A 23,129-nucleotide genomic window follows, 5' to 3' on the forward strand; every position below is an offset into this window, starting at 1 on the left:
TTTTGTGACATGGGATGCTCTCCCGAAAAAACAAAAAATGCATGCCTGTTTCAAGTTCACGACTTGTTACTTTCACGAGAATGGATATTTGCTCGTGCCTTTTTTAGGCTAAATATCAAATAACAAGATCAACTAAAAGTGATATAGCAGCAATAACAATTTGAAAGTATATGCTTATGTACTGTATATCACACACATATAATTCTTCCAATATTTGTGATATTAGTTGTAAATAATATGCAGACATTATGGATTGGGTAGAAAATAAAACAAAATAAAAATTAATGAATATGACAAATCATAGAACAACCTTGAAACCAACTAAATTGAAAAAAAAAACAAAGAATCAACAATAAAAATATTAAAAAATAGGTTACAAGCTAAATTAAGGGAGAATTACAGTAAGTGACCTTTAAAGAAATTATTCATAGATAAATATCAATATGAAATATATTATTATTAAAATATGAACATAATTTTTTTTGAATGAGATTTGTTATTAGTTTTTATCTGTAAATAATTTACTTAAGTGAGCATTGGATGTGATTCTCCCTTAAACTAAAGCACAATCATCTTTGCCACGCCCATCATTGTACATTGTATTGACAAAATCCGTTCCTTTTATGAAAAAGAAGAAAGAAAATTTGATATATAAATTGTTTGCATCCCGCATAACTGTTTTAGATATTAGCTAAACATGATTTTCTACATATTATAAATTAATAACTTATGAATAACGTGACTTGTTGAAAGATGGAGGTATATGGCCAGTCATGACGAGAGTTTACATCATTTATAACAGGGAGAATTATATATAAGTTTCATTTAATACAATATTATCGTTCTTCTAAATTTAATTGTCAACGGACCTGAAAATAATTAGTTGGGTTAAATGAGATGTTAAAGTAAGTCTCATTTTATAATATCTATCAATTAAAACAACAATATATGGAATTACATATAAAATACGAAATTTAGCATGCTAATAAATACATTTGAAACTTTTTTCTTCCTTGATGAAAAAAAATTAAGGACATCAAACTGATGGAACGCTTGTATTTTTTTTTTTTAAATAGTCAAATATAAAACTTTCTTCCCCCTATACTTGCATGCTAAAAGTAGACCTGTAACTTTTACGTGTTTTGAAAAAACACGCAACCCACAAATCTTTAACTAGACCCGATCTCGAACACCAACATAAGAATCGCACTAACACAACCGCATTTAAATTTGTCCCCAAAATTACGTTTGATGCAAAATAAATTACAATGTAATAACTCCTACATCATACGCATTGCGGTGGACATGCAAGAATAATATATTTTCTGCTGCTACCATGTTGTAAATTGTGTCTATTTTAATAAACTATATAAAAGTATTCATATATGTTTAACTAGCCACAAAATCGACAGAGCAGTCTAATTTAATTAAAAAAATACTTATATATTTAATATACTTCTTTTTAACTAAATCAAGATATGTAAATATTTTATATATTATTTGTTTTATGAAAAATTTTATTATTAATATTATTAATACTTTAAAATCCTCTTGATTTGTTTGGATTGGATTGGATAAAAATATATTAATTTTTTTTCCGCCTAAATATATTAATATTTGAGTCTTCCTCCTAACAAGGCCATCCAAGGCAAGTTGATAGCAATATACAGCTTGAATTAAATATTTGCTTGTATAACATCTCACACACACACAGTTCTTCCATTTGAGTTTGAAGCATCAAACTAATTTAAGACGTAAAGATATTGCTTTTCAAGGTAAAAATACTGGACCTAGGGTTGGATACATGTAACATATAGATGTTATACATGGTTTGGTAGAAAGGTTGGGTATAACGGAGGGGTATTTGCTCGTAACGTAGTAAATTAATGTTTGAATATTCACTAAAAAATGTGTTAATTTTAATGTTTGATTGTGTCTTGAGCATAATTATTTTTAATAAAAGGATATTATATGCAATTAACAAAAGAAAACATAAAGTAAAAATTAATAAATATGATAGACGTATGGAACTAACTGAATTTAAAGGCAAAAACTCTCAATAAAAGTATCAAGAATTGATTATAATTAAAGCACGGTGTTTGTCATGTTCATCACGTTCATTGTATTATTAAAATCCGTTTTTTTATCAAAACCAAGGGGAAGAATCTGAGCCATGATTTGGCTTTATCTTCGAAAGTGGTTTTAGATATAAACTAGACATGATTTTTTTTATAAATATACTAATACTTATGAATACTGCCCACACATTATGATTGGTGAAAAATTACATTATTTATAAATATTTAGCATTAAAAGTGAAGGAAAAAGAAGAGAAAGGGAGAGAGCGAGAAGAAAAGTTAATAGGGGGAAGGAGGGAGGGAGGCGCATGAAAAATGAAGGTGAAGAAAGGTGGAAGATGATAAACGCGTCCATGGAAGAAGCACTCAGCATGCAACCCGGACCGAAATGCTAGCTCCACCCTCTCTCTCCTCCATTCCTTTATATTCATCCATTCCCTTTGCCCTCTCTCTCTCCCCCCCTCTCATACCCATTTCTCTCTGCATCTCTCCGTTTTTCATTCCTCTCTACAAAACAAAGACCCACCCAACAACCTCTCCCTCTCCCTCTCCCTCTCTCTCTACTCCAGCCTTTTCTTCTTTTTCTTCTTCTTCTTCCTTTTCTATCTCTCCTCTCTTCTCCTCCTTCTCGTCTTTGGGAGAGGAGAGAAAGTATTCTGATTTATCAAACTATCCCTCGTCATCGCATCCGACAACAGATTCACTCGTTTTTGAAACATGCGGAGGATGATTCACAGTGACGACGACTTCAGAGACCGAGTTGAGGACGCGGCAAACGCCGAGGCATCGACAGACGGCGAGGAGAAGCAGGGCATGAGGAAGGGGCCATGGACGGCGGCGGAGGACGCCCTTTTGATAGAGTACGTGAACAAGTACGGCGAGGGGAATTGGAATTCCGTGCAGAAGAACTGCGGGTTGACGAGATGCGGCAAAAGTTGCAGGCTGAGATGGGCCAACCACCTCAGACCCAATCTCAAGAAAGGTGCTTTCTCTGAGGGAGAAGAACAGTTCATCGTCGAGCTTCACGCCAAGCTCGGAAACAAATGGGCTCGCATGGCTTCCCTGGTAATTAAACCACTATTGCATTTTGTTTGATCTTGCGCATGGTTTTCTGTGCAATGCTTGATTGGCTCACTCTACGTTTGTGTGAGTATGTGTCCGATGCTGATGTTTATAATTCGAAACCATTTTTTCTCCTGTTTTCATTTAAGTTGGATCTGCGGCGGCTATGAAGGAAAATCCATTTTTGTTCCTACTCTGTTTTTCTCTTACTGTTTTTATGGGATTTTTGTTCTTGTTTATGCGGAACACTACTGATGAAGAAGGAGGCTTGTGAGAGAAGCTGTTCGTAACTCTACTCACTCACAAACCCACCACCTAATAAAACCAAAAAAATGATCTCATTTTATCTACGTTTTGTACTTTCGAGTGAGTTTCTTTTGCCGTTTCCTGCATTTTTATTATCATATTCAAATAAATTCGTCCACTGCTGACTCCTTTTATATATTCTCTCTGGGACCCCACCTCATGAAGTTCTCATCTTTTTTAATTTTTTTTTTTTTTGCTGTGTGTTTTTCAGTTACCTGGGCGAACTGACAATGAAATAAAGAATTTCTGGAACACGAGAGTGAAAAGACGCCAGAGAGCTGGGTTGCCTCTGTATCCTCCAGAACTCGAAGAAGAAGCTTCTCTGCATCATCTTAACCAAAACCACCAATACCATGCACCACCGCCTCTCCTATCTTCCTCCGACAAACTCCATAAGCTCACTGGCCAGCTAAGCAATTACGATTCTGCTGATACAACTCATGGCAGAAGCAATCAATGCCATCAAAACATGGGCTTCCCATTACTATCCTCCGTTTCGGCATACGGGTTTCAATATTCCGGTGGAACGATGACAGATATCTCTTCAACCCAATCGGAAACACCTCCTTCGTCCTACAGTACTACTAATGGGGTTCGCGGCTTGATGGGAGGTTCCACCATTGCTCCTGGCATTGACTACTATGATGTCGCGCCTTTGTCGCCATCAACAGAAGGAAACAGTGGGCTCCTGGATGCTGTACTGTTGGAGTCTCAAGATCTTTCTCGCAGGGACAGTCGCAAGTCCAAAACTAATGATTCTGATGCAGGAAGGAAGTTATCCATGAAGAGGAAACGCAATGCGGACGAGGAAGACAAAGACATTGAGCAATTGCAGTCAGATGGGAAGAATGGAGAATTCCCGAGAGATGATTTAAGCTCTCAATTATCCACAGGTATAGTCATTCTTGTTTTGTGTGAAAGTGAGCTTCGTTAACTCTTCACCATGCTTGGATACGGTTATTTTAATCGAAACTGTCTGATTACACAGAGAAGAAGGCAGTTGCGCTTGATGATCCATTGGACGGAATGAGTTCTATGGACGATGACTTGATTAGCTTGTTGAACAATTTTCCTTCAGAAATGCCGGTGCCTGATTGGTACCGGAAAGGAGAGAGACATGCTTTGGAGCTTGAAAATCAACAAGATACATCACTGGGCCGACCTGATCAGCAGCTCGCTTGGACCCTCGGAGGAACCTGTTGGAACGACTTGCCTAGTACATGTACATAAATATATATTGGCATGTTGCTTCCCGAAACTCGGAATTGAAATATGAAAATGACAGTATGTATACAGTAAAAGATCATATTGGCAAAACAGGAAAACTAAAAAAGAAAAAATAAAGGTGTGTTATGTCGATTAGAATGTAGAAGGATAGAGAGCGTAGTGTACATGCTTAAGCTGGTTGAAGACCAGAATGAGATGATTGTGTTGATTAGGTGGCTGGCTTATGTAGGTCCGGAGTTAGAGGCTGTATTAGGATTGAGGTTGATAGACAAAGCTCCCCTCACCCACTTGAGGATTTTCATCTGTAGATTTGTAGAGCTTGATGTGTTTGGAGTGTGTGTGTGTGTGTGTAAAGAAAATGAGCTTGTAATGAAACACCTATGTCATTAAGTGAAGCTTTAGACTTTTGATTTTCAGGTGCTAAAGTTGGCCGAGATGTGTGTCACATGAACATTATTAATTTTCTTTTGTTTTTATTAATTATTAGGTTTTCATAAAATTAAAATAAATGGGATCGGCTGGAAATGGATTTTTTTTTTTTAATCAGCTTTTTCTCTGGTCTCTAAAATAATAAAACTCTACTATCTGCAGGCAAATATATACACATGCACTGTTACCGGGACTCCGATTATTGTCGATTTCAAATCATATAATAAAATCAAACTCTTAAAGTTAATCAAAGCAATGCATGTCATATATAGAATTTTCATATGAAGAATGAGGCATGTGCTTCAACATTGCTGAATTATGCGAGGGAGGCTAATTTTGCACTTTTAGATAAACTGTGTATATTATTTTTACTACTGAGATATATATCTTTTTCGTTGCCCTTCATGCACGTGAAGGACTAAAGACTGTGTATTGCAAAAGCATTTAAAAAACCAGCCCGCTAAATAAAATCGAAGAGAGTACTTTCCTGTACTTGGTGAAAATGAGCTACACCTGGAGTTGCTTCAAAGAGATCACGCCAATCACCAGTTTCTTCCCACCACCATTCATAAATTAAGAGAATCAGAAATCTCTCAAACACACAAACACACGTAAATTACACTCTCTATTTGTTTTGTATATTAATTTCAAGGAGAAGTCTCTTTTTCAAATGATGGCAATGGTTATTAAGATATTTGCTATATGGATTTGTGGGATAATACATTACTGATGTTTAATGATCACGTTCGCCTAGCGCATGGATTGCATGAACTAAATGCACGTTTTTTTTTATGCACGTTCAGAAACTCCCTCATCTGGTTTCAGCTGAAATGCACGATATTAGATTATGGAGCTTGGTTTCAATTTTGTTTTTCAAACAAGATTTTTTATCTTGTAACGCGCTTTTTACCCTCGAACTAAGGTCTGAGTCCCCCAAACCTTCAATTGGGGTGTAAACCAAGCATAGCTTAAAAAGCTTGGGAACAGCAAAGGACAAGCTAAGCCGGGAACTTTGGCATAATCCATTCAGAGGATGTCTGCACGTGCGTGTGGTAAAAAAAATGGGTCTATGTATAGCAATTTGTGGTAGCAACTAAGATATGTGAAATGGCAAGTAGGATATACTCAAGAACTAATTAAACAGGGGAGAGGGTCTTGGATTTATTAACATATACCTATTAAGCAACTAATGTTATCCTTCAGAGACACAAACACGAAGACGAAGGGTCTGTCGGAGTCTGTGTGCCTTGGTACTTATATAGAAATAAATGGAATATAATTACATTAGGAAACGGACTATGTCTTGAGTTGAATGACCACTTTGCCAAGACTAGAGCTTGAGAATAAGGAAGCCAAGCTGTCCAAAAAGCTGTCTATTCCATGGTTGATTTGAATCCTGGTTTTGATCTTGCCTTGCTTCATGTAGTCCTCCATTTGTTTAGCGAATTCTCCGAAACGATCTCAATATGAATCCAGCACAAAACCCCCCTTATGCCTGTTCTTTCTGTCCAAACCTGCGGCACAAATGTTTGTGCTTGCATACACAGAAAAACAGAAACAACATAACATAATAATGTATCAGCATGGAGTTTTTTGATTTACCTTGTTATATTCAGATATCATCCCGCAGAGTGATCTTTTGGCGGACTTGTTTATGTGGTTGAGGACAGCTTCAAGCATCTTATCACCAACGTTATCAAGGTAAAAGTCAATGCCATCAGGAAATACCTGCAAATTAATTATTTACCATATAAATAATGTGATATCTCGGTGAGAGACATGGTGGTGGCGTGGAGGAAAAATTGAAAAAGAAAGAAAGAAAACCTGGTCAAAGTAGCATCAAAGTCCGATTTGTCGTGGTAATTGAATTTGTCATCACAGCCAAATTCCTTTTTGATGAGCTTCACCTGAGAGGGAAGCCATTGCCAGCCCCCACCATCACATTTCCAATTAAGGATATACATCAAGCAAAAACGCATGCAACCTCACCATGCATCAACTTATATCACTATATTAAACATATATCTTGTTTTTTATTTTGTTTAATAGAATTTAAAAATTTGACTTCATTATAAATAATATTGGTTGCATTCACATTTTAAACCAGGTAAAAATCCACATTTAGTCCTTTCAATTTTAAAAAGAGTTCATTTTAATCCCTTAATTTTATCAAGTACATTTTTTATTCCTTTAATTTTAACCATGTTAATTTTTATTAATAAAGAATGTCGATATTGAATATTCATATGATAACAAAATATTTTTAAATGTTAAAATATTAAATTAAATTTTTTAAAATAACAATAGTTTCATGTTAAAATATCATCATTTGAGATTAGCAGTATGATAAAAAAATAATTTATAAAATTAATGAACCAGGGTTTAAAACAATAAAATTAGAGAATAAAAGTGACATATAATTTTGCCTTTTAAACTGTATCATAATCTATCGCTAGTGATTATAAGTGTCAACAGTTTTCGACAATACAAAAACACATGTATGAAATATCATAAAAGCAAAATATGACAAATTAAATTCTCAAACATTAAGTACTTCACTTGGTAGGATGAAAACACTAACACTTGATTTCACGTGAGTATACCTTGTGATCAGAACCAGCGCTTCCGATGACCCGACAGCCTCGGAGCTTGGCCAATTGGCCTGCGCAGGTTCCCACGGCGCTGGAGGCTGCAGATATGAACGGGTTGGATCCTGCCTCTGGCTCTTCTACCACCTCGACGCCAACCCACACCGCAAACGCCGGTGCTCCTATAATCTCTCATTATATTGATTAATTGATGGTTATCTATGTTAATTATAATAGAACAAATAATTAATCTGGATCATGATCTGGTTAAACCCCCCCGGAGATTTGAGATAGTCTGGTAAAGCAATCCCATTGGAGGGATCAATTTTCCGAAGGAGACAAGACAATGTGACGCACGCAATACTCGGCAGCTGGAGAAGATGGATTCAGAACTACGTCTCCCATCACTGTCCTTTGATCCTATTACCCTTCCTATCCCGAACATCACCTGCGGCTGCAAGACCCAACATTCATCTCTCTGAAATCTTGTTTTCAAAATATATGTAATGTGCGATTGATTGGATTGAAAACAACTGTAAATAATGCGTATACCTGGCTAAGGGGAAGCCGGCGAAAGAAAAGGCCATCGTTGGTTCCAGTGAAGGTGGCTCGCCGGTAAAGCTCCACAGACAGAAACATCAGCTCCATTAATTGCCACGTGGCCATTGCCCATTGGGCATGGAATCTCCACCTGCTGATACTTGAACACTACGGAGTTTCAGGCGTTTTGATGTCGGAACACCTTCCGAGCAGTACGCGGCCACGTGCCATTCTTTGCTTTCCACCACATCATCTCCCATTTCTTCTTCTTTCAACTACTGTACGATCTTTGGTGACGCCGGTGAGGTTTCAGGGACTGGGTTGGTCTTTATAAATCATCAACCCATGCATCTCCCGGAATCGTATAATTTCATTCCAAGAAAAATAATGGGGAGAATGACAACGTTGAATTTTTTATTAAAAAAAAGTTAACGTCAAATAAGGATTCGTCGTAACTTAATCCAGTCACCCTCCAATGTTTTGGCACTGAAAACGGTCTTAACCTTTTTTAAGAAGTACTTGGTTGTCATTCTCTCAACAAAATTTCTAGTAGCTTCTTTAAGATTCTTCTTTTTTCAAACCAATTATGTGATGATAGCGTTAGGACGTTGTCCATTCTAGTAGCTCTATATCTTCGTCATAAGTAAGCAATCTCAATCTGTGGGATTTTTCTTTCCGGGTTTCTCTGGCCTGAGTAACACTGGTGTTTTTAATTTGTGTCTTTTTACGTGCCAGCATTGATTTTACGAGCATAATCTCGCAGTCACTCACACTTGTCATCTAAGCATTAAAAGAAAGATTTTGTCTCGAATGTTGAAATGCAAAATATTTTAGTAATGATATTTATAAAAGATTGAAAATAATTGGAGAAGTCCTGCATCTTCCATCATTTGGGGAGAAATCTTTATAGCTATATCAACTAGATAATCATATAGCTATATCAACTAGATAATCATTAAAAAATCGCTAGAAGGAGGGTTTGAACCTCCGACCTTGTGGTTAACAGCCACACGCTCTAACCAACTGAGCTATTCCAGCCGTTGTGTAATGTTTTCCATATCTATCAATATGACAGTTTTATTTTCTACTAATGTAAATTGAATTCTAGAAATACTGATTCTTGTCCATCTGTTGAAAATTAGTGCAGCTCATATATAACAAATTTGCACACAGAATTATAAATTATGACACTTTGCATTTTTTATAGGGAGAATGACAAGTAAAGATCTTATAAAAAAATTGATGTCAAATTAAAAATTTTAGTACTAAAATATAAAGTATTGAATTTAGAAACTATGGTTTTAAAGAAATCCTGAGTTAACATTTTTTTTTATAGGATCCTTACTTGTCATTTTCCCTTTCTCATATATTTTTATAATAATTGAAAGCTGAAAATAAATTGCAATGGTGCCCGTTTTCAAGGTGGAAACCTCAAATGCAGTGACAGAGACCCAAGTTGGGCCGACCGATGTGGAGGAGGTGGATCAACTCAAAAGATCTCTGAGTGGGCTATTTCTAATTTTTATTCCATCACTCTTCCTCTGCCTGTACAAATTGCAAGCATGGTAGTGAATGGCGTTAGTAATGTTACGTACAATTTGGTGACTCGTATGAACAAAAATAATATAGAGAAAATTACCTCATTCCTTATTCTTCCCTTTTCCATTAGGGCATCTCAGCCTATGTAACACTAACATGAGTTTACGTATTGCATGGGATTCCTAAGATATGACAATTTTTTTTTTTGGCTAATAAAATGTTAGGTGTATTTTAACTGCTCGAGATTCATTCCTTGCCTCGTTGGTAAACACAAGACTCAGAGCATATAAAGCAAAAGATGAAAGCAAACTCCTAAAATCCTTCATGATATAAGAGTGTTCGTTTTTTGATTTGTCAAAAATTTGTTTTATTAAAAGTACATTTGTCTAACTTAAGTTTAGTAAAAATTAGTTATCATAACGAGATTTATGTTTTGATCCATTTTATAAAAAATTAGTTTAATAAACTAAAATTTATTTAGATAATATAAAAGAAAAATACTCTAAACATACAACTTCTAAAAATAACATGAATTTAGTTAAAATAACATGAATTTAGTTATATGTAGCATCTAGTGTGTTGAATTAAAAAATATATATAAATATAGATAGCGCATAAACATTTGTTATTTATATATAAAAATACTTGGTACGTCGAATATTATAAATAAAATGCTTGATTTACATGACTAATTACGTTGAGATGATATAGTAATTGTGCGGTAGGGGGTTATGGAGGGGTAAAATGAGAAAAAAATGGTTATTAGGAATTTTAACTCCCCTCCTTAAACACTAAAAATACTATCTTCTAAATGCCAAAAGCATCTCAAAGTAGCCTTCAGGTTTTACAATAGCTAGCTAAAAATTGGTTTAATAAAAGCGTTATTAAAAGCTGAATTCAACATACATTAGATAATCTAGAGCGCATAGTGCGCTCTGCTGCTTCTGAAATCGGAAGGACCAAACTAGAACCACACGACTCGGCATTCACCATTTGTCGTTTTTTAGGAGCAGTACTAGCAAGACCCACCACAGACCCTCTAAGGCCGGACTTAAAACTCCATAATTATGGCTTCCAAGAGAATCGTTAATATATCTTCGCTGACGGATGGAACAATTTTTTCATTCTGCGTTTACTTTTTTCCTTCCCCGCAGCCCCCCCCCCCCCCCCACCCCCAATTTGAACTATACAAATTTCATCCGTTTCCGATTACGAATAGAAGAGTAAACTTGGAATCAAGTTCCGGTGTTCATAGAGACAATCATCACACACATTAACAACTTTAACAGAAGATGATTCAAACCAGAGAAATTTACAACTAAAGCTAACTAGTTCGAGGTCGCTTATTTCTTCTGAAACTCGTATACACGTGGTTGCTGTTAGGTATTTATTCCATCATCCCAAACGTGTTCTCCCCGCTGTAAGTCATGTACAGGAACCCATCTTCATCCTTATTTTCCTCATAAATTGCAGACATCATAGCAGCTGCATCAACACAAACCCACTGCTCAATTCTCAAATTCCACTACAGATCATATAAGCACAGCTGAACACAATAAACCTGAAAATCCCTTTTATCTCACCAGTCGGAGGTAAAATGTTTTTGACGAAGATAAAGATGGCCTTCTCAGGACTCAGCTTGATTCTCTTTCTCACAACATACACAAACTGTCCAACAGTCAGATCAGCAGGAACCAGATACCTACATTCATCCAACAGCAACTCATGTTGATATCACGCGCATCAAACAAACAAATAGAAGGGATTTCTATAATCATATTGGTGGGGCAGAAAAAGCGAATACAGATGCAAAATAATCAAACGTTCAAATAACTCAACAAAAGAGCAAGTTAAGATATGCCTTAGTAATCTAAAATACATTTTCCTGTTCCACATGCACTCTCGTTACTGATCTTCCTCATATCTAAAAGAATTTAGACGACCATTATTCATCAATGAGGGGAACAATGGTAGAAGAGATGCTGATCGAACCTCAGAATGTCATCACTCTGACACTATACAACTAAAAATAACAAAGAATGCGACCTGGCCTCCATAAAGAGCTTGTCAGACTCACTTTGGACCCAGATCGACCTCAAACATGCACAAGATTCGCAAGTTCAATAACCTTCATTAATTGGTTCAAGACCGCAAACGGACAAAATAATATAACAATTCAGCAGTACATATCAATCCAAACCCAAATAACCACTATTAAAATGGCTCAAGTCAAACTAAGAGTAAGCGTTGACGAGTATATAGGTGTCAATATTGTCACATCTAAATATTAAATTCCAGGCATTCAAAATTTTAAATAGATAGAGTACGAGAATACTTTCCTGGGCAGCAAGCATAGAAACAAATGATAACACTAGAGAGAAATTGGAGATTCGTCAATTATACCTAAAGTAATTAAGTTAAAAGGGACAAAATATTAACAGAGATAGAATCTAACTTTTTCTTATCAATTTCAGGAACGTCACTCTTTTCAGCCCTTTCAACGATCACCTGCACCAAAATAATCAACCAGACTAATAAGCAAGTAATGAGATAATGTGCAGTAAGTATAAGATTGGATGAAAGCAAATCTTACCGGTATTCTATCAGGATACTTTTCTCTGATGCGAGCAGCTTCAGCCTGCCTCCTTTCTGGTAAGTAATGCTTGAACATATCAGATTATATATGATGGACGTAATGGTTGAAAATTCAAATTCATGTGCACTAGTGCGCGTTCATCGAACAGACATGCTACCAGCATTTCATAAAATTGACAATTGATAAGTACACATATCATGTCATTCGGTGGATCATTGTTTCACCGAAGCCAAGAAGAAAGGGGGGGCGGGGTGGCGTAAGAAGTTTGCACTTAATAGAGTAAAACCTTCGATCCAAGAAAATAATATTTTTCAATCAGAAGGACACATCACGGAACCCCAGAAAGAAATTACCAAGCATACTTCAAATTATTCTAATTGCATTAAATTCAGAAGCCCCAGCCAACTTACAGGAGAACCTCAAGCCTAAAGTTACTTCTCGCATGCAGTAAACGATACAACCAACAATCACAAGATGAAAATAAGAGAATCAGAAAATCAAAAGGAAGAGGAAAACAAACCAAGGGGGTGTTCCATCTTGAACGAACTCTTAGCCATGGAAGCAATTCTGCAAAGGAAAACGGGAAAATACCTAATCAGTAATTAGGGTTGACTATACACTAAATGATCCATCAGAAAAAAGATTCGCCGCGAAAGGAAACAAGTATGGAAAGGACTTCATAATTGGAAAAGAATGATAGGAAATTCGTACCAGCGAGTGTGGAGAAGACTGAAAAATGGAGGGTTCAAGATCAAGATCCCCAAAACGAGGCCAGCGTATGCAGAATCGAAATCTTCCGAGCCGTAAGGAAAATATTATTATATACTCTCTCTTTTTTTCCCTCTCTCTCTATTCGGTGCGTTTTATTTCACCTTTATTTATTGGGGAACACGGCATTGGGGCTGAGGCTAATGAGCAGATGCCAGAATCTTAAAATGTTAATTTTGTTATTAAAAAAGAAAAAAGAAAGGAAAGTATCTTGGGCTTTTCTGTAATTATCGGTAAGTCCAACAAATTTTAGAAGTTAAATTAAAAATCTAAAAGTCAATTAACATTATTTTCAATTATCATTTTTCATGTTTTTTATTCATAAGTGGCGACAAAGTAAATTTTCACGACATCCATCATTAAAATGGATGAATTGAAGACAAAAATAAATGTCACGTCTCAAAAATAAAAAATGATGGATACAAAGCAAATTATTTTACACATTCTCATGAGTTTTAAAATAAATTTTCATTTTATTTTTTTAAAAAAATAATCAAATTATAAGAAAATTCAAAGCTCCAATGTTTTTATAAAAATTTCAACAACTATAAATAGAATTTATTAAAAATTTTATAACACAAAAAATAATATTAATTAAAAACTTAGCTCCTTCCAACTAACAAATAATATAAAAATCAAAATAAAACTATAATTATAACCTATACGAAGCAATTAATCATACTTTTAAATTGAAATACATGAGTTATAAATATTTACATCAAAAGTAAATAACATTACACAAAAATCCACCCAATATATGCTCTTTAGAGGTTAGCGATAAGATCAGTGTCAGTAAATAAATCTGAAATCAAAATAAATTTCTAGTAAATAGCATCCTTAAAACAAAATTTAACAGAATTAAAATAATAAACTCAAATAATCATGTAAAATAATTGAAAAGATGATAATTTAACATAATAACTTCATAAATCTATAAATTATAATCATAACTATAGAATGAGAGTGAATTAAAAACACTTTATTCTATCATGGTTAAAGAAAACAAAGTACTCATACACAAATCAAAATAGTATCCTTGTTAATTGAAACCATTAGAATATCGAATGAATGAGTTAATCAAAATTTAAATTTTTGAGGACTTGATAGAATAGGCAATAAATGTGGACGCATAGTCCATAAGAATAACGCTAACTAAATGCGACTTACAGCCATGAAAATCAAATGTAAATATGATACCAACGAATGACAAACATGAAGACAAGGCTCATAGGACAAACTAGCTAATTATTAACCACAATGTTATGGGCTAATAGAACTGTTATTAGCAATAGTATTTTGTTTAAAGTCCTCTTAAAAAACATATCTCCAACACATGAGGAAATAATCACTTCTAAAATAAAGTTTTCGTTCTAAATGCCAAACTTGCGTAAATTATTTCAAATCTGAAAACTTGCTAAAATAATACTTCATAGCTAATATATGATATTGCATTAATTGAATAACTAAAAAATTTCAGCGTTTAATAAACAAGGATGCCTTTGTCAATCTTGAAGGTATATTTCTTCAGAGAAAATAAATGCACATCTCATAATTCAATTATCCTTCATCATTATTCCATAAACTCTAAAACTAAAATAATTCATAAAAGAAAAATACTTTAGTAGAAAACTATTAATAAAAAATTAAATAAGATGCTATTCATTTACTCGTCGGAGTTTTAAATTTTTAAAGATGTTCTTTTTTTAATTCTTGCCAGGGTCATATTCTTCCACACACCCTATAAGAATATAAATAAATATAGCTTTAAAAATAATTTAACTTATTACAAAATGTCAACCAATCACTGTCATTTAAAAAAATATTAGCATGATCAAGACAAATTGGAGGAGACTAGTAATATGAATGACAATATTTGGATCTTATTTATAAAATTCACCCTATAAGAATATTTTTTAAAAATTCACCCTATAAGAATATAAATAAATATAGTTTTAAAAATAATTTAACTTATTACAAAATTTCAACCAATCATTGTCATTTAAAAATTTCAAATCTAAAATTTATGCTAAGAGTTGATCCAAATATTGTCATTCATATTACTAGTCTCCTCCAATTTGTCTTGATCATGCTAATATTTTTTTTTTAGACATAATTTTTGTAACACACCAAAATTTTTTTTTTTTAAATAATTTAACTCAACCATAGTTGGGTTACAGCCACCCAACACATTTTTATATCAATAATTTCAATATAAAATATTTTATAATTGGCTTCAACTCACACACTATAACATTTCAGATAAATTTTTACCTCCCACATGCCATTAGGCTAAATCACATTTGTCCATCCTTATACTCCCAACAAGTAAACTAAATCACATTTGTCCATCCTTATACTCCCAACAAGTAAAATAAAATAAGCAGTTTAGTCAATTTTCAACACAAGCCAGTTATTTGGCCTTATAATCATGCCATTTTAACCAATCCAAAGTAAACCAAATATTAAAATTATAGTCATCCAAATTGTACCAAAAATATAAATAGTTTGAAAGGCATGATTACATTTATATATTCATATAATTGACAATAAACAAAAAGCCCTAATATTGGCAATATAACACATTATAAATCATAAATTAAATACCCAAAAGAGACAGTGGATCTATACCACTAAGCCTCTGGGACTCCTCCACGTGTCACTCGTGGCTCTTCTCCTGAAAATTGTTAACCATATAATGAGACTCAAAAGTCCCAGTAACCAAAGCCAATTTATGATAATGTATACAAACAGTTAAGTGTGTGTTTACTAAGTGAGAATTAAAAATAATATAATTCCAATAAATATATGAAATATTACAATACACACAAACAACCATCCTTATATCCCTCCATTAACCTCGAGCCGTAGCCCTCACTCGGTGCTAAATTACCCGGCCAAAGGTAGATTAGCCCGAGCCCTTACAAACCACCTATTGAGCTCCAATAGGGGCGTACCACGTGGCACATAAATACAACAATAATAGCAAGTCTCCCAACACCTCCCACAATAATTAAACAAATTCATAATAATATTGCACAATTATACAATATTACAAAATTCATAATTTTCTCAATAATCACCCAAGTAACAAGAAGTAACACTAATCACAAATTAAAAGCATGGTTACCTTGTGGCTTTTTCAATAAATTATTCCTTAAAATTTCTCTCTCACCACAATCTTCACCAGTAATACAATCTACAAATAACATATTATTTATAAATATTAGTTTCAATTTTTGAAACTAATAAAATAATTCTAATAATAGAATTAAAAATATAACATAATTCCTAATCTAAATCTTAATACAAATCTATAGTTAATACTATTAAGTATAATTTTTAACTCCTCTTTTAATTATCAATAAACATTAATAATCTAAAAATCAACTTCTAAACTAATTTCTATTATCAAAATTTTCTTTTTATTTTATAAATTCGTACCTAAAATACCCAAAAATTAAAAATTAAGTCTCTAGCTTAGAATGATAATCCTATAGCCATAATAATTCATTTCTCATCCCAAATAATCATCTAAACCTTAATAAATCAACATATATTTTCAGATCTAGTCTAGAATTTGATCCATAAGCCACAAATTCAAAGATCACCAATAAATTTATACTCTAGAATATTTATTATACTACTAACAACCTCAAAAACCATATTTATTCAACATAAATTCATCCCTCTTCCAGATCTTAAATTTTCTACCACTACAAACTTAGAAACCAAAGAAAAAGGATGACTAAGAAAAAATTTTAGAACACTTACTTAGTCTTGAAAAGCTTAAAATCACACCCTAAATATCCTATTAAAAACTCTTACCTTAAAAATTTAGATATTTCGCACCGGTGACTCGCGTTCTCTCCGCCTCAGCTCGCGCGCAGGAATGAATGAGGAAATGAAGGAAGGTGAGTTTTTATAAAAATTCAGTGGGTCCCACACATTTTTTTATTCTTTTCTCTCTCTTCTTTCTTTCTTCTTTTTTTTTATTATTATTATATTTTACTGTTGAGGCGGCGGCTGCGTTCACGTTTTCTTCCTTTCTTTATTGTTTTTACACCTTTTTTTTATTATAATAATAATTTAATAATATTATTTTTTTTAATTATTTTTTTTAAATTATTTTTTTTAATTTCTATTAACCCAAATTAACTATTAAAATTTATATTGGGATGTTACAATTTTTCTGTCAAGTTTTGCACCAAATACTTTAGGTGCATTATTTCTACCCATTCAATTCAAAACATCCAACAATTTATCAATGATATAACAGCCCTCTGCTCACCTTGCCTCCCCGAGGTCTTTTGCGACGCTGGACACTCTCCCCCAAGCCCCACAACAGGGCGACCCCACCCCTTACGGTGAGCATCAGGAGACAAAGGCTTCTCCGCAGTAGTGTGCAGGATTATTCCCCTTGCGGAGAGCCTCCCCAGGTTTGATCCTCCAACCTCTGTTACATAACAAAGTTAAGGCTGAACCTGGTACCAATGAGGTTGGATGATCGAACCTGGGGAGGCTCTCCACAAGGGGAATAATCCTGCACACTACTGCGGGGAAGCCTTTGTCTCCTGATGCTCACCGTAAGGGGTGGGGTCGCCCTGTTGTGGGGTCTAGGGGGAGAGTGTCCAGCGCCGCAAAAGACCTTGGGGAGGCGGGGTGAGTGGAGGGCTGTTATAAATGACCTTACAATTCTTAAGAATTTAATTAGTTTCATACAAATTCATAATTAAATTCTTTTTCAAGCTACAAATTAATTCATAGATCCATAATTTTCACACTAGCATACTTCTCACAAAGATCAATTAAATTTTAAAAATACAAAATCAAGCCAACTCTCCTACTAAGCATTCTATCAAACACTATATGGGCATAAATTATCAAACTGATATTAACATTTTTCCTTCTAAATTTTAGTTTCCCTAAAACATTACAATATCACTAATTCAATTATTTTCAATTAAATATTTAAATCCACACTATCATCTCCTTCCTTATAGAAGAGATAAAACAAGTAAATTGGTGATTGATAAAGTGAGCAAAAAGAAAATAAGCCCTTCCACTCGCTTGCACAGCCACGCCAACTGTGAAGGAGAAAGAGGCTCATCGATCTGGAACAAAGGAGGAGAAAGGAGGCAGAAGCCACGGGTTTTATGAACCAGCGATGGATAGAGCTGCAAAGAACACATCGGCGATGACTCCTCACACAAATAGTAGCGCGGCTAGTGATTGAGAAAGCAAAAGGCAAAGATATATGGGAGTAGGCAATGGTTCGATCCAGAGCTCTCAAATCTCTATCTGCTCCAAAATGATTGAAAAAGGAAAGAAGTAAGAGTTTAAAAATCTGATTTGTGATAAGGGTAGTTTAATAATTTATGAAAGCAAGAAAACAAAATAAAATTCCCTTCTTGTCTTAGTTGGATTCGAACTTTAAACCTATTAGAAAAACACTTTCTCAACTACCATTACAACAACTTTCCTTCTTATGACAATAATTCCAAGGACTAATATAATTACTATTAAAACACAAACTTATATATTTAATTTTACTTTAATTCCTGGGTTATTAAAATGAAAATGGTTCACAATTACTGTTTTGTCTTCTTCATAATTGTGAGCTACATGATGAAATGGGGAAGGTTCACAGCTTCTCAAGGAAGATGATGAATGATGATGATGATAAGACAATGCCGAAAGCACTCCTTGAGCAAATTTCCTTTGGTATTTTTCCTTCTTTAGTGATTTTCTTTATGAGTTACTAATGGGCCCTTATCTTAGCAATTAGGGACCTAGACAACTTAATCTGAGGTCTCGTGTTTAAGTCTCAGGATATGTAGCAGCATAACCGAGCATGTAAAGCATGTCTCACCAATGGTACTTGCAAAACTCTCTCAAAGAGGGCTCCATCTAAAAAGTAATTTTGATTAGTTTGAAGTGAATTTGGTGGACAATGAACTAAACATATCCAAATACTTAAGGAAACTGGGTGTGATATCAAAAGCAAAGAAGGAAAAAAAAAATCCTTTGTGGGTTTCTCCTCATAGAATCCAAAATGTTGGAGGTCCAATCCACGCATCACCTGGCCTAATTCATATAAGCTCAATCTGTTCCCACACGACATACACTTCACAGGTCTATGTGTTTCAAAATATTTAATTTAGTTTTAATTTAATGTTTTTTCTTGAAAATAATTTAGTTACTTGAATGCCTGTTTTGAGTTCCAACATCATCTTAATAATTGACAGGACTTATTTGGGATTGAATTTTTTTGGGGCCTGATTTACTATTAAATTGGTCTCTCAACTCTTTGCAGACAAACACAGATGAAATTAACAAGCGAACAAGTCATGTATTGCAGGGTTAGGGAAACAAAATGAATGATACTGAATCATTTCCCTTGCCGGTCGAAAAAAAAAAGTTTTTAGGAGCATAGAAAATACTCATCCAGATTTTATTTATAAGGAAGGGAGAGAAATACTTTTCTAATTCTACTTGTAAAATATGTAATTTTTTATCACGAACTTATCTCTTGGAATGGGACTGAGGTAGATTAACATATTCAGCGGCAGCGAGAGTGCAGCACTAAAGAGTGAAGACTTGTTATCAAAACAGGGACGGACTACTTCTCTTGGTTTTCATGCCGTCGTGCATCCTATTAATGAGCTATTGAGCTTCGTAGTCGTAACAAGGGCTTTAGTTTGTTAACTTGTTTCCCCTTTGTTTACCAAGGGGGGAAATAAAATAAAAAGTACGCTATTGAAATATAAACAAAACGGTGATAAAATTGAAAATTTGTTAAATTTTTAATGAAACCAATGAATTTTAAAATTTTTATCAATTCTAATAAAATATGTTAAAAGTACTTTATAAATACATTTAAATGGAATAATATTAATATTAAATCATGTAAAATTTGAATGACAGCTAGAAATTTATAATTAATTGCATAAAATAAGACACATAATATTTGTAGTAATTTAATTTTTTTTCATTTATTTATTCTTCTGTGAACTTTAAAGTTTAAACCTCAAAAGGTGAAAAAGGAAGGAACTAGCGGGGAGCAATTTCAAGCTCAGGACAATAAATATGCATTATCTAAATTTAAAATATTTATTTTATATTATTTTTATATTTATTAAAATAAAAATATACAGAAATATTTTTTAAAAAATTTTAATGACTTCGTTCACCTGTATAAACAGTATGTGTTTGATTTGGATAGCACAGTTTAATATTTAAAGTTTTTATAATTTTTATATATACTAATCAAATGTACTACTTTAAATGGTTCATATTATAAATTTTATACATTTTTATTTTCAAAAATACAATACTAAAAATTAAAATAATCTCTTAACTGGTACTTTTCCAAAAAAAAAATTCTTAGAAGATAACAATTTTAAATTTGAATAGTTTAAAGCAAATCTACATAGTTAGTTTATAAAAATTATAATATTAAACTCGGACTTTGTACATTAAATCTACACTAAATTGGTAATAAACAAATTTATTAAAATTTTGATAATTTTTATTTTAATAAATATAAAAAATACTTTAAATATAGAATCGTTCAAATCTCACGGCTATGACAAGCAAACTAGCGTCAATCAAGATATTCAATCTCTTTTGTATAAGTTGAAATGTTCTGAAATACTTCATCAAATTTTATTTATAAGTTATTTTTATAATTTTTACCAGAACCAAAAAAAATCTTAAATCTAATTAACTTTATTTAAAAATTTAATTAATTTTTAACTTTATTCTTATTGAATATATCTACTTTAAAATGATATACTTTAGCATTTAATAAACTTCTTACATTTAATAAGGATAAAATGCTAAAGATGACTACAATAATTATTAAGGTACTTTATAAATTAAATGGAACCAAAACAAATACTCTTTTTCTGCTATATAAATAGGACTATATGAGTATTCTGGACAGAAAAAATTTACTCCACTCTTCTAGTCCTATTTATAGGATAAAAAAAATATTTGTTTTGATTATATTTATAAAATACTTCAATAATTATTGTATCTATCTTTACTCTTTTACCTTATTAAATTTTGAAAAGATTAGTAAATGTTACATTATTTTATTTTTAAAGTACACTTCCTCCGTTTAAAAATATAAAATATTTTTTAAATGTTGATTGTTAAAAAATATAAAATATTTTTTGTCTTTTAAGATATAATTATTGTTTTTTTTTCAAACGTACCTCTATTAAATAAATCATTTTATTATAAGGGTAAAATATAAAAAGATAAAGTTAATTTAAAAATAAATAACTACTTTATTAAGAGATATAATTCAATTAAAAATATTATTATATTTTTTAATAAAAGAGTATATAAACTTGTTAAATTTTTAATGAAGGAGTATATAACAGAGGTAAATTTATGAATTTTTTGAATTTTTAGGTATGGGTAATAAAATTTTTGTTTTTCTTTGTTTTGACTTAAATGTTTGGGAGGATATCTCATTTAAAGCCAAACAGTATTTAAACTAGGGCGGGATTACGGTACTGGATGGATTATCATGTAATGAAAATGGTAAGGAGAGGAGAGTGGAGTGGCGGGAGAAGGAGGAGAGGAGAGTAATAAATGAGAGTGTTCAATCTCACGTGTATTGCCTGCCTCCTTACCTGTTTATCTGTTCGCGCCAAAATCATCAAAATTAACGCCAATGTGCCTATGTAGGTCCCTTTTTATTTGTTTATTCATTTTCCCATGTCGTCTTAATTTAGCCCATCAAATCTCTATCCCACAAAAATTTGGCTTTCTTAATTTTCATCCACTCTGTGATATCTAGTTTGTGGATTGAAATATCTAAGTCTCGAGAATGAAATTGAAGAATCAATCCGATCTTCCATCCATTTGATACGGCGACCATGCCCTGGCTCTCACTAAAGTTGTTTCAGTACAGCTCCCAAGTACAGTACGCTAGTTAATGAGCGTCGTTCAATGCCTAATACTTTACTACAAGGAAATGCAGACAGAAAGCCATGTGTGAAAAGAAACAGGTTTCAGAGATGCATCAATGGCACCAAGTAATGGAATATCTGAACCTACGAAGTGCCTCGTGAGAGGATGGGCATCATGACGATGACAAAAACAGTACCAGAAACCCAAGCCCAGAAAGAAAAGCAAAGCAGAGTCCCTCTCTGTTTCTTTTCAACTTCCCGTTCGATGCAATAAATGCAGATTGAAATTTGAACAGAACCAACATCCCCTCTTCCCCTACCCCATGATCCATAAATGCTGCCTCATTAACATCCCCAGATTTGTCTCCTCTGACCATCGTCACGATTCCTGTACCTTCCCTCCTTAAATTAATATTCCCAACTTCCTCACTTGCTTGGTTGTTGGAAAATTTAATGCCACTTCTTCAATGCTACCCATAATTCCTGCACCTCTTTCTCCTCTCGCTCCTTACCTTCTTCATAACCTCTCTCTTTCTCCACCCCTTTCTTCTCCACTCACATTCGCCTCTTTAAGACCAAATATGGCGTGAGAGCGAGACCAGCTTGTTTGAATCGTATAATGCTTTCCGGGTATTACTTTTAGGCTTGTGGTTGAGAAACATGGCGACCAAAGGGGTTAAGGGGACCCGGTTCAGCGAGATATTGGTGCGGTTCAATAAGAAAGCAAGGCTCAGATATGGCTTGACCCCTGTTTTTTGATTGAGCCGTGCCAATATCACGTGCCACTTCTCCTGCAACTCCTCCTATATTCGAAGCTTCAAAAGGTAGCCTCCCACTTCTGTTTCTGTCAATGTCTCTGCGTGTCTTTCTCTCCCTGCCTGGTTATATTAAGAAAGTCACCATGTCCGAAGGCAAAGACAATTTTGAATATCAGAACATAACAAGCATATTTGTTTGTTTTCATAAATTAAGAAGATGAAGCGGCGTGTGAAAAGCACTTGATTTGTCCTCTGTGAAGTCAAGGAGTCTTTTGGCTTAGGCTGTGTTTCAATTATTACTTTGTCTTGCTGCG

General features: G+C 33.6%; 2 protein-coding genes, 1 non-coding gene and 1 pseudogene across 3 annotated transcripts; 1 reads left to right on the forward strand and 3 right to left on the reverse strand.

Moving 5' to 3' along the window:
- Positions 1 to 2,642: 2,642 nt before the first annotated feature.
- LOC129312599 (transcription factor MYB101-like) lies at positions 2,643 to 5,089 on the forward strand. Its single transcript, XM_054955263.1, has 3 exons — positions 2,643 to 3,143; positions 3,658 to 4,339; positions 4,435 to 5,089. Exons 1-3 carry the CDS (start codon positions 2,796 to 2,798, stop codon positions 4,674 to 4,676), a joined length of 1,272 nt encoding a protein of 423 aa, XP_054811238.1. The 5' UTR covers positions 2,643 to 2,795; the 3' UTR covers positions 4,677 to 5,089.
- Positions 5,090 to 6,398: 1,309 nt separating this feature from the next.
- LOC129313226 (2-alkenal reductase (NADP(+)-dependent)-like) lies at positions 6,399 to 10,762 on the reverse strand (annotated as a pseudogene).
- On the reverse strand, positions 9,195 to 9,268 carry TRNAN-GUU (transfer RNA asparagine (anticodon GUU)). The gene has a single exon. It is a non-coding gene; the product is annotated as a tRNA-Asn (tRNA).
- Positions 10,763 to 10,947: 185 nt separating the features above from the next.
- On the reverse strand, positions 10,948 to 13,229 carry LOC129313502 (autophagy-related protein 8C-like). Its single transcript, XM_054956689.1, has 6 exons — positions 13,077 to 13,229; positions 12,886 to 12,932; positions 12,363 to 12,418; positions 12,225 to 12,277; positions 11,353 to 11,471; positions 10,948 to 11,254 (listed from the first exon to the last, which is right to left on the reverse strand). The coding sequence occupies exons 2-6, from the start codon at positions 12,920 to 12,922 to the stop codon at positions 11,157 to 11,159; spliced, it is 363 nt and encodes a 120-aa protein (XP_054812664.1). The 5' UTR covers positions 12,923 to 12,932; positions 13,077 to 13,229; the 3' UTR covers positions 10,948 to 11,156.
- Positions 13,230 to 23,129: the final 9,900 nt, after the last annotated feature.

Source organism: Prosopis cineraria, unplaced genomic scaffold, assembly GCF_029017545.1.
Source record: "Prosopis cineraria cultivar Desert tree isolate PC_DT_omini unplaced genomic scaffold, ASM2901754v1 PC6, whole genome shotgun sequence".
NCBI classification, from domain to species: Eukaryota; Viridiplantae; Streptophyta; class Magnoliopsida; order Fabales; family Fabaceae; genus Prosopis; species Prosopis cineraria.

What these genes read in the sequence shown, in the direction of transcription:
- LOC129313502 (XM_054956689.1), bottom strand. Translation starts at nt 12,922, where the DNA reads ATGGCTAAGAGTTCGTTCAAGATGGAACACCCCCTTG. An exon ending in CAAGATGGAACACCCCCTTG is followed by an intron (nt 12,419 to 12,885) that starts GTTTGTTTTCCT and finishes ATTACTTACCAG; the next exon opens with AAAGGAGGCAGGCTGAAGCT. An exon ending in CCTGAAATTGATAAGAAAAA is followed by an intron (nt 11,472 to 12,224) that starts GTTAGATTCTAT and finishes GGATGAATGTAG; the next exon opens with GTATCTGGTTCCTGCTGATC.
- LOC129312599 (XM_054955263.1), top strand. Translation starts at nt 2,796, where the DNA reads ATGCGGAGGATGATTCACAGTGACGACGACTTCAGAGACCGAGTTGAG. An exon ending in GGGCTCGCATGGCTTCCCTG is followed by an intron (nt 3,144 to 3,657) that starts GTAATTAAACCA and finishes TGTGTTTTTCAG; the next exon opens with TTACCTGGGCGAACTGACAA. An exon ending in AAGCTCTCAATTATCCACAG is followed by an intron (nt 4,340 to 4,434) that starts GTATAGTCATTC and finishes CTGATTACACAG; the next exon opens with AGAAGAAGGCAGTTGCGCTT.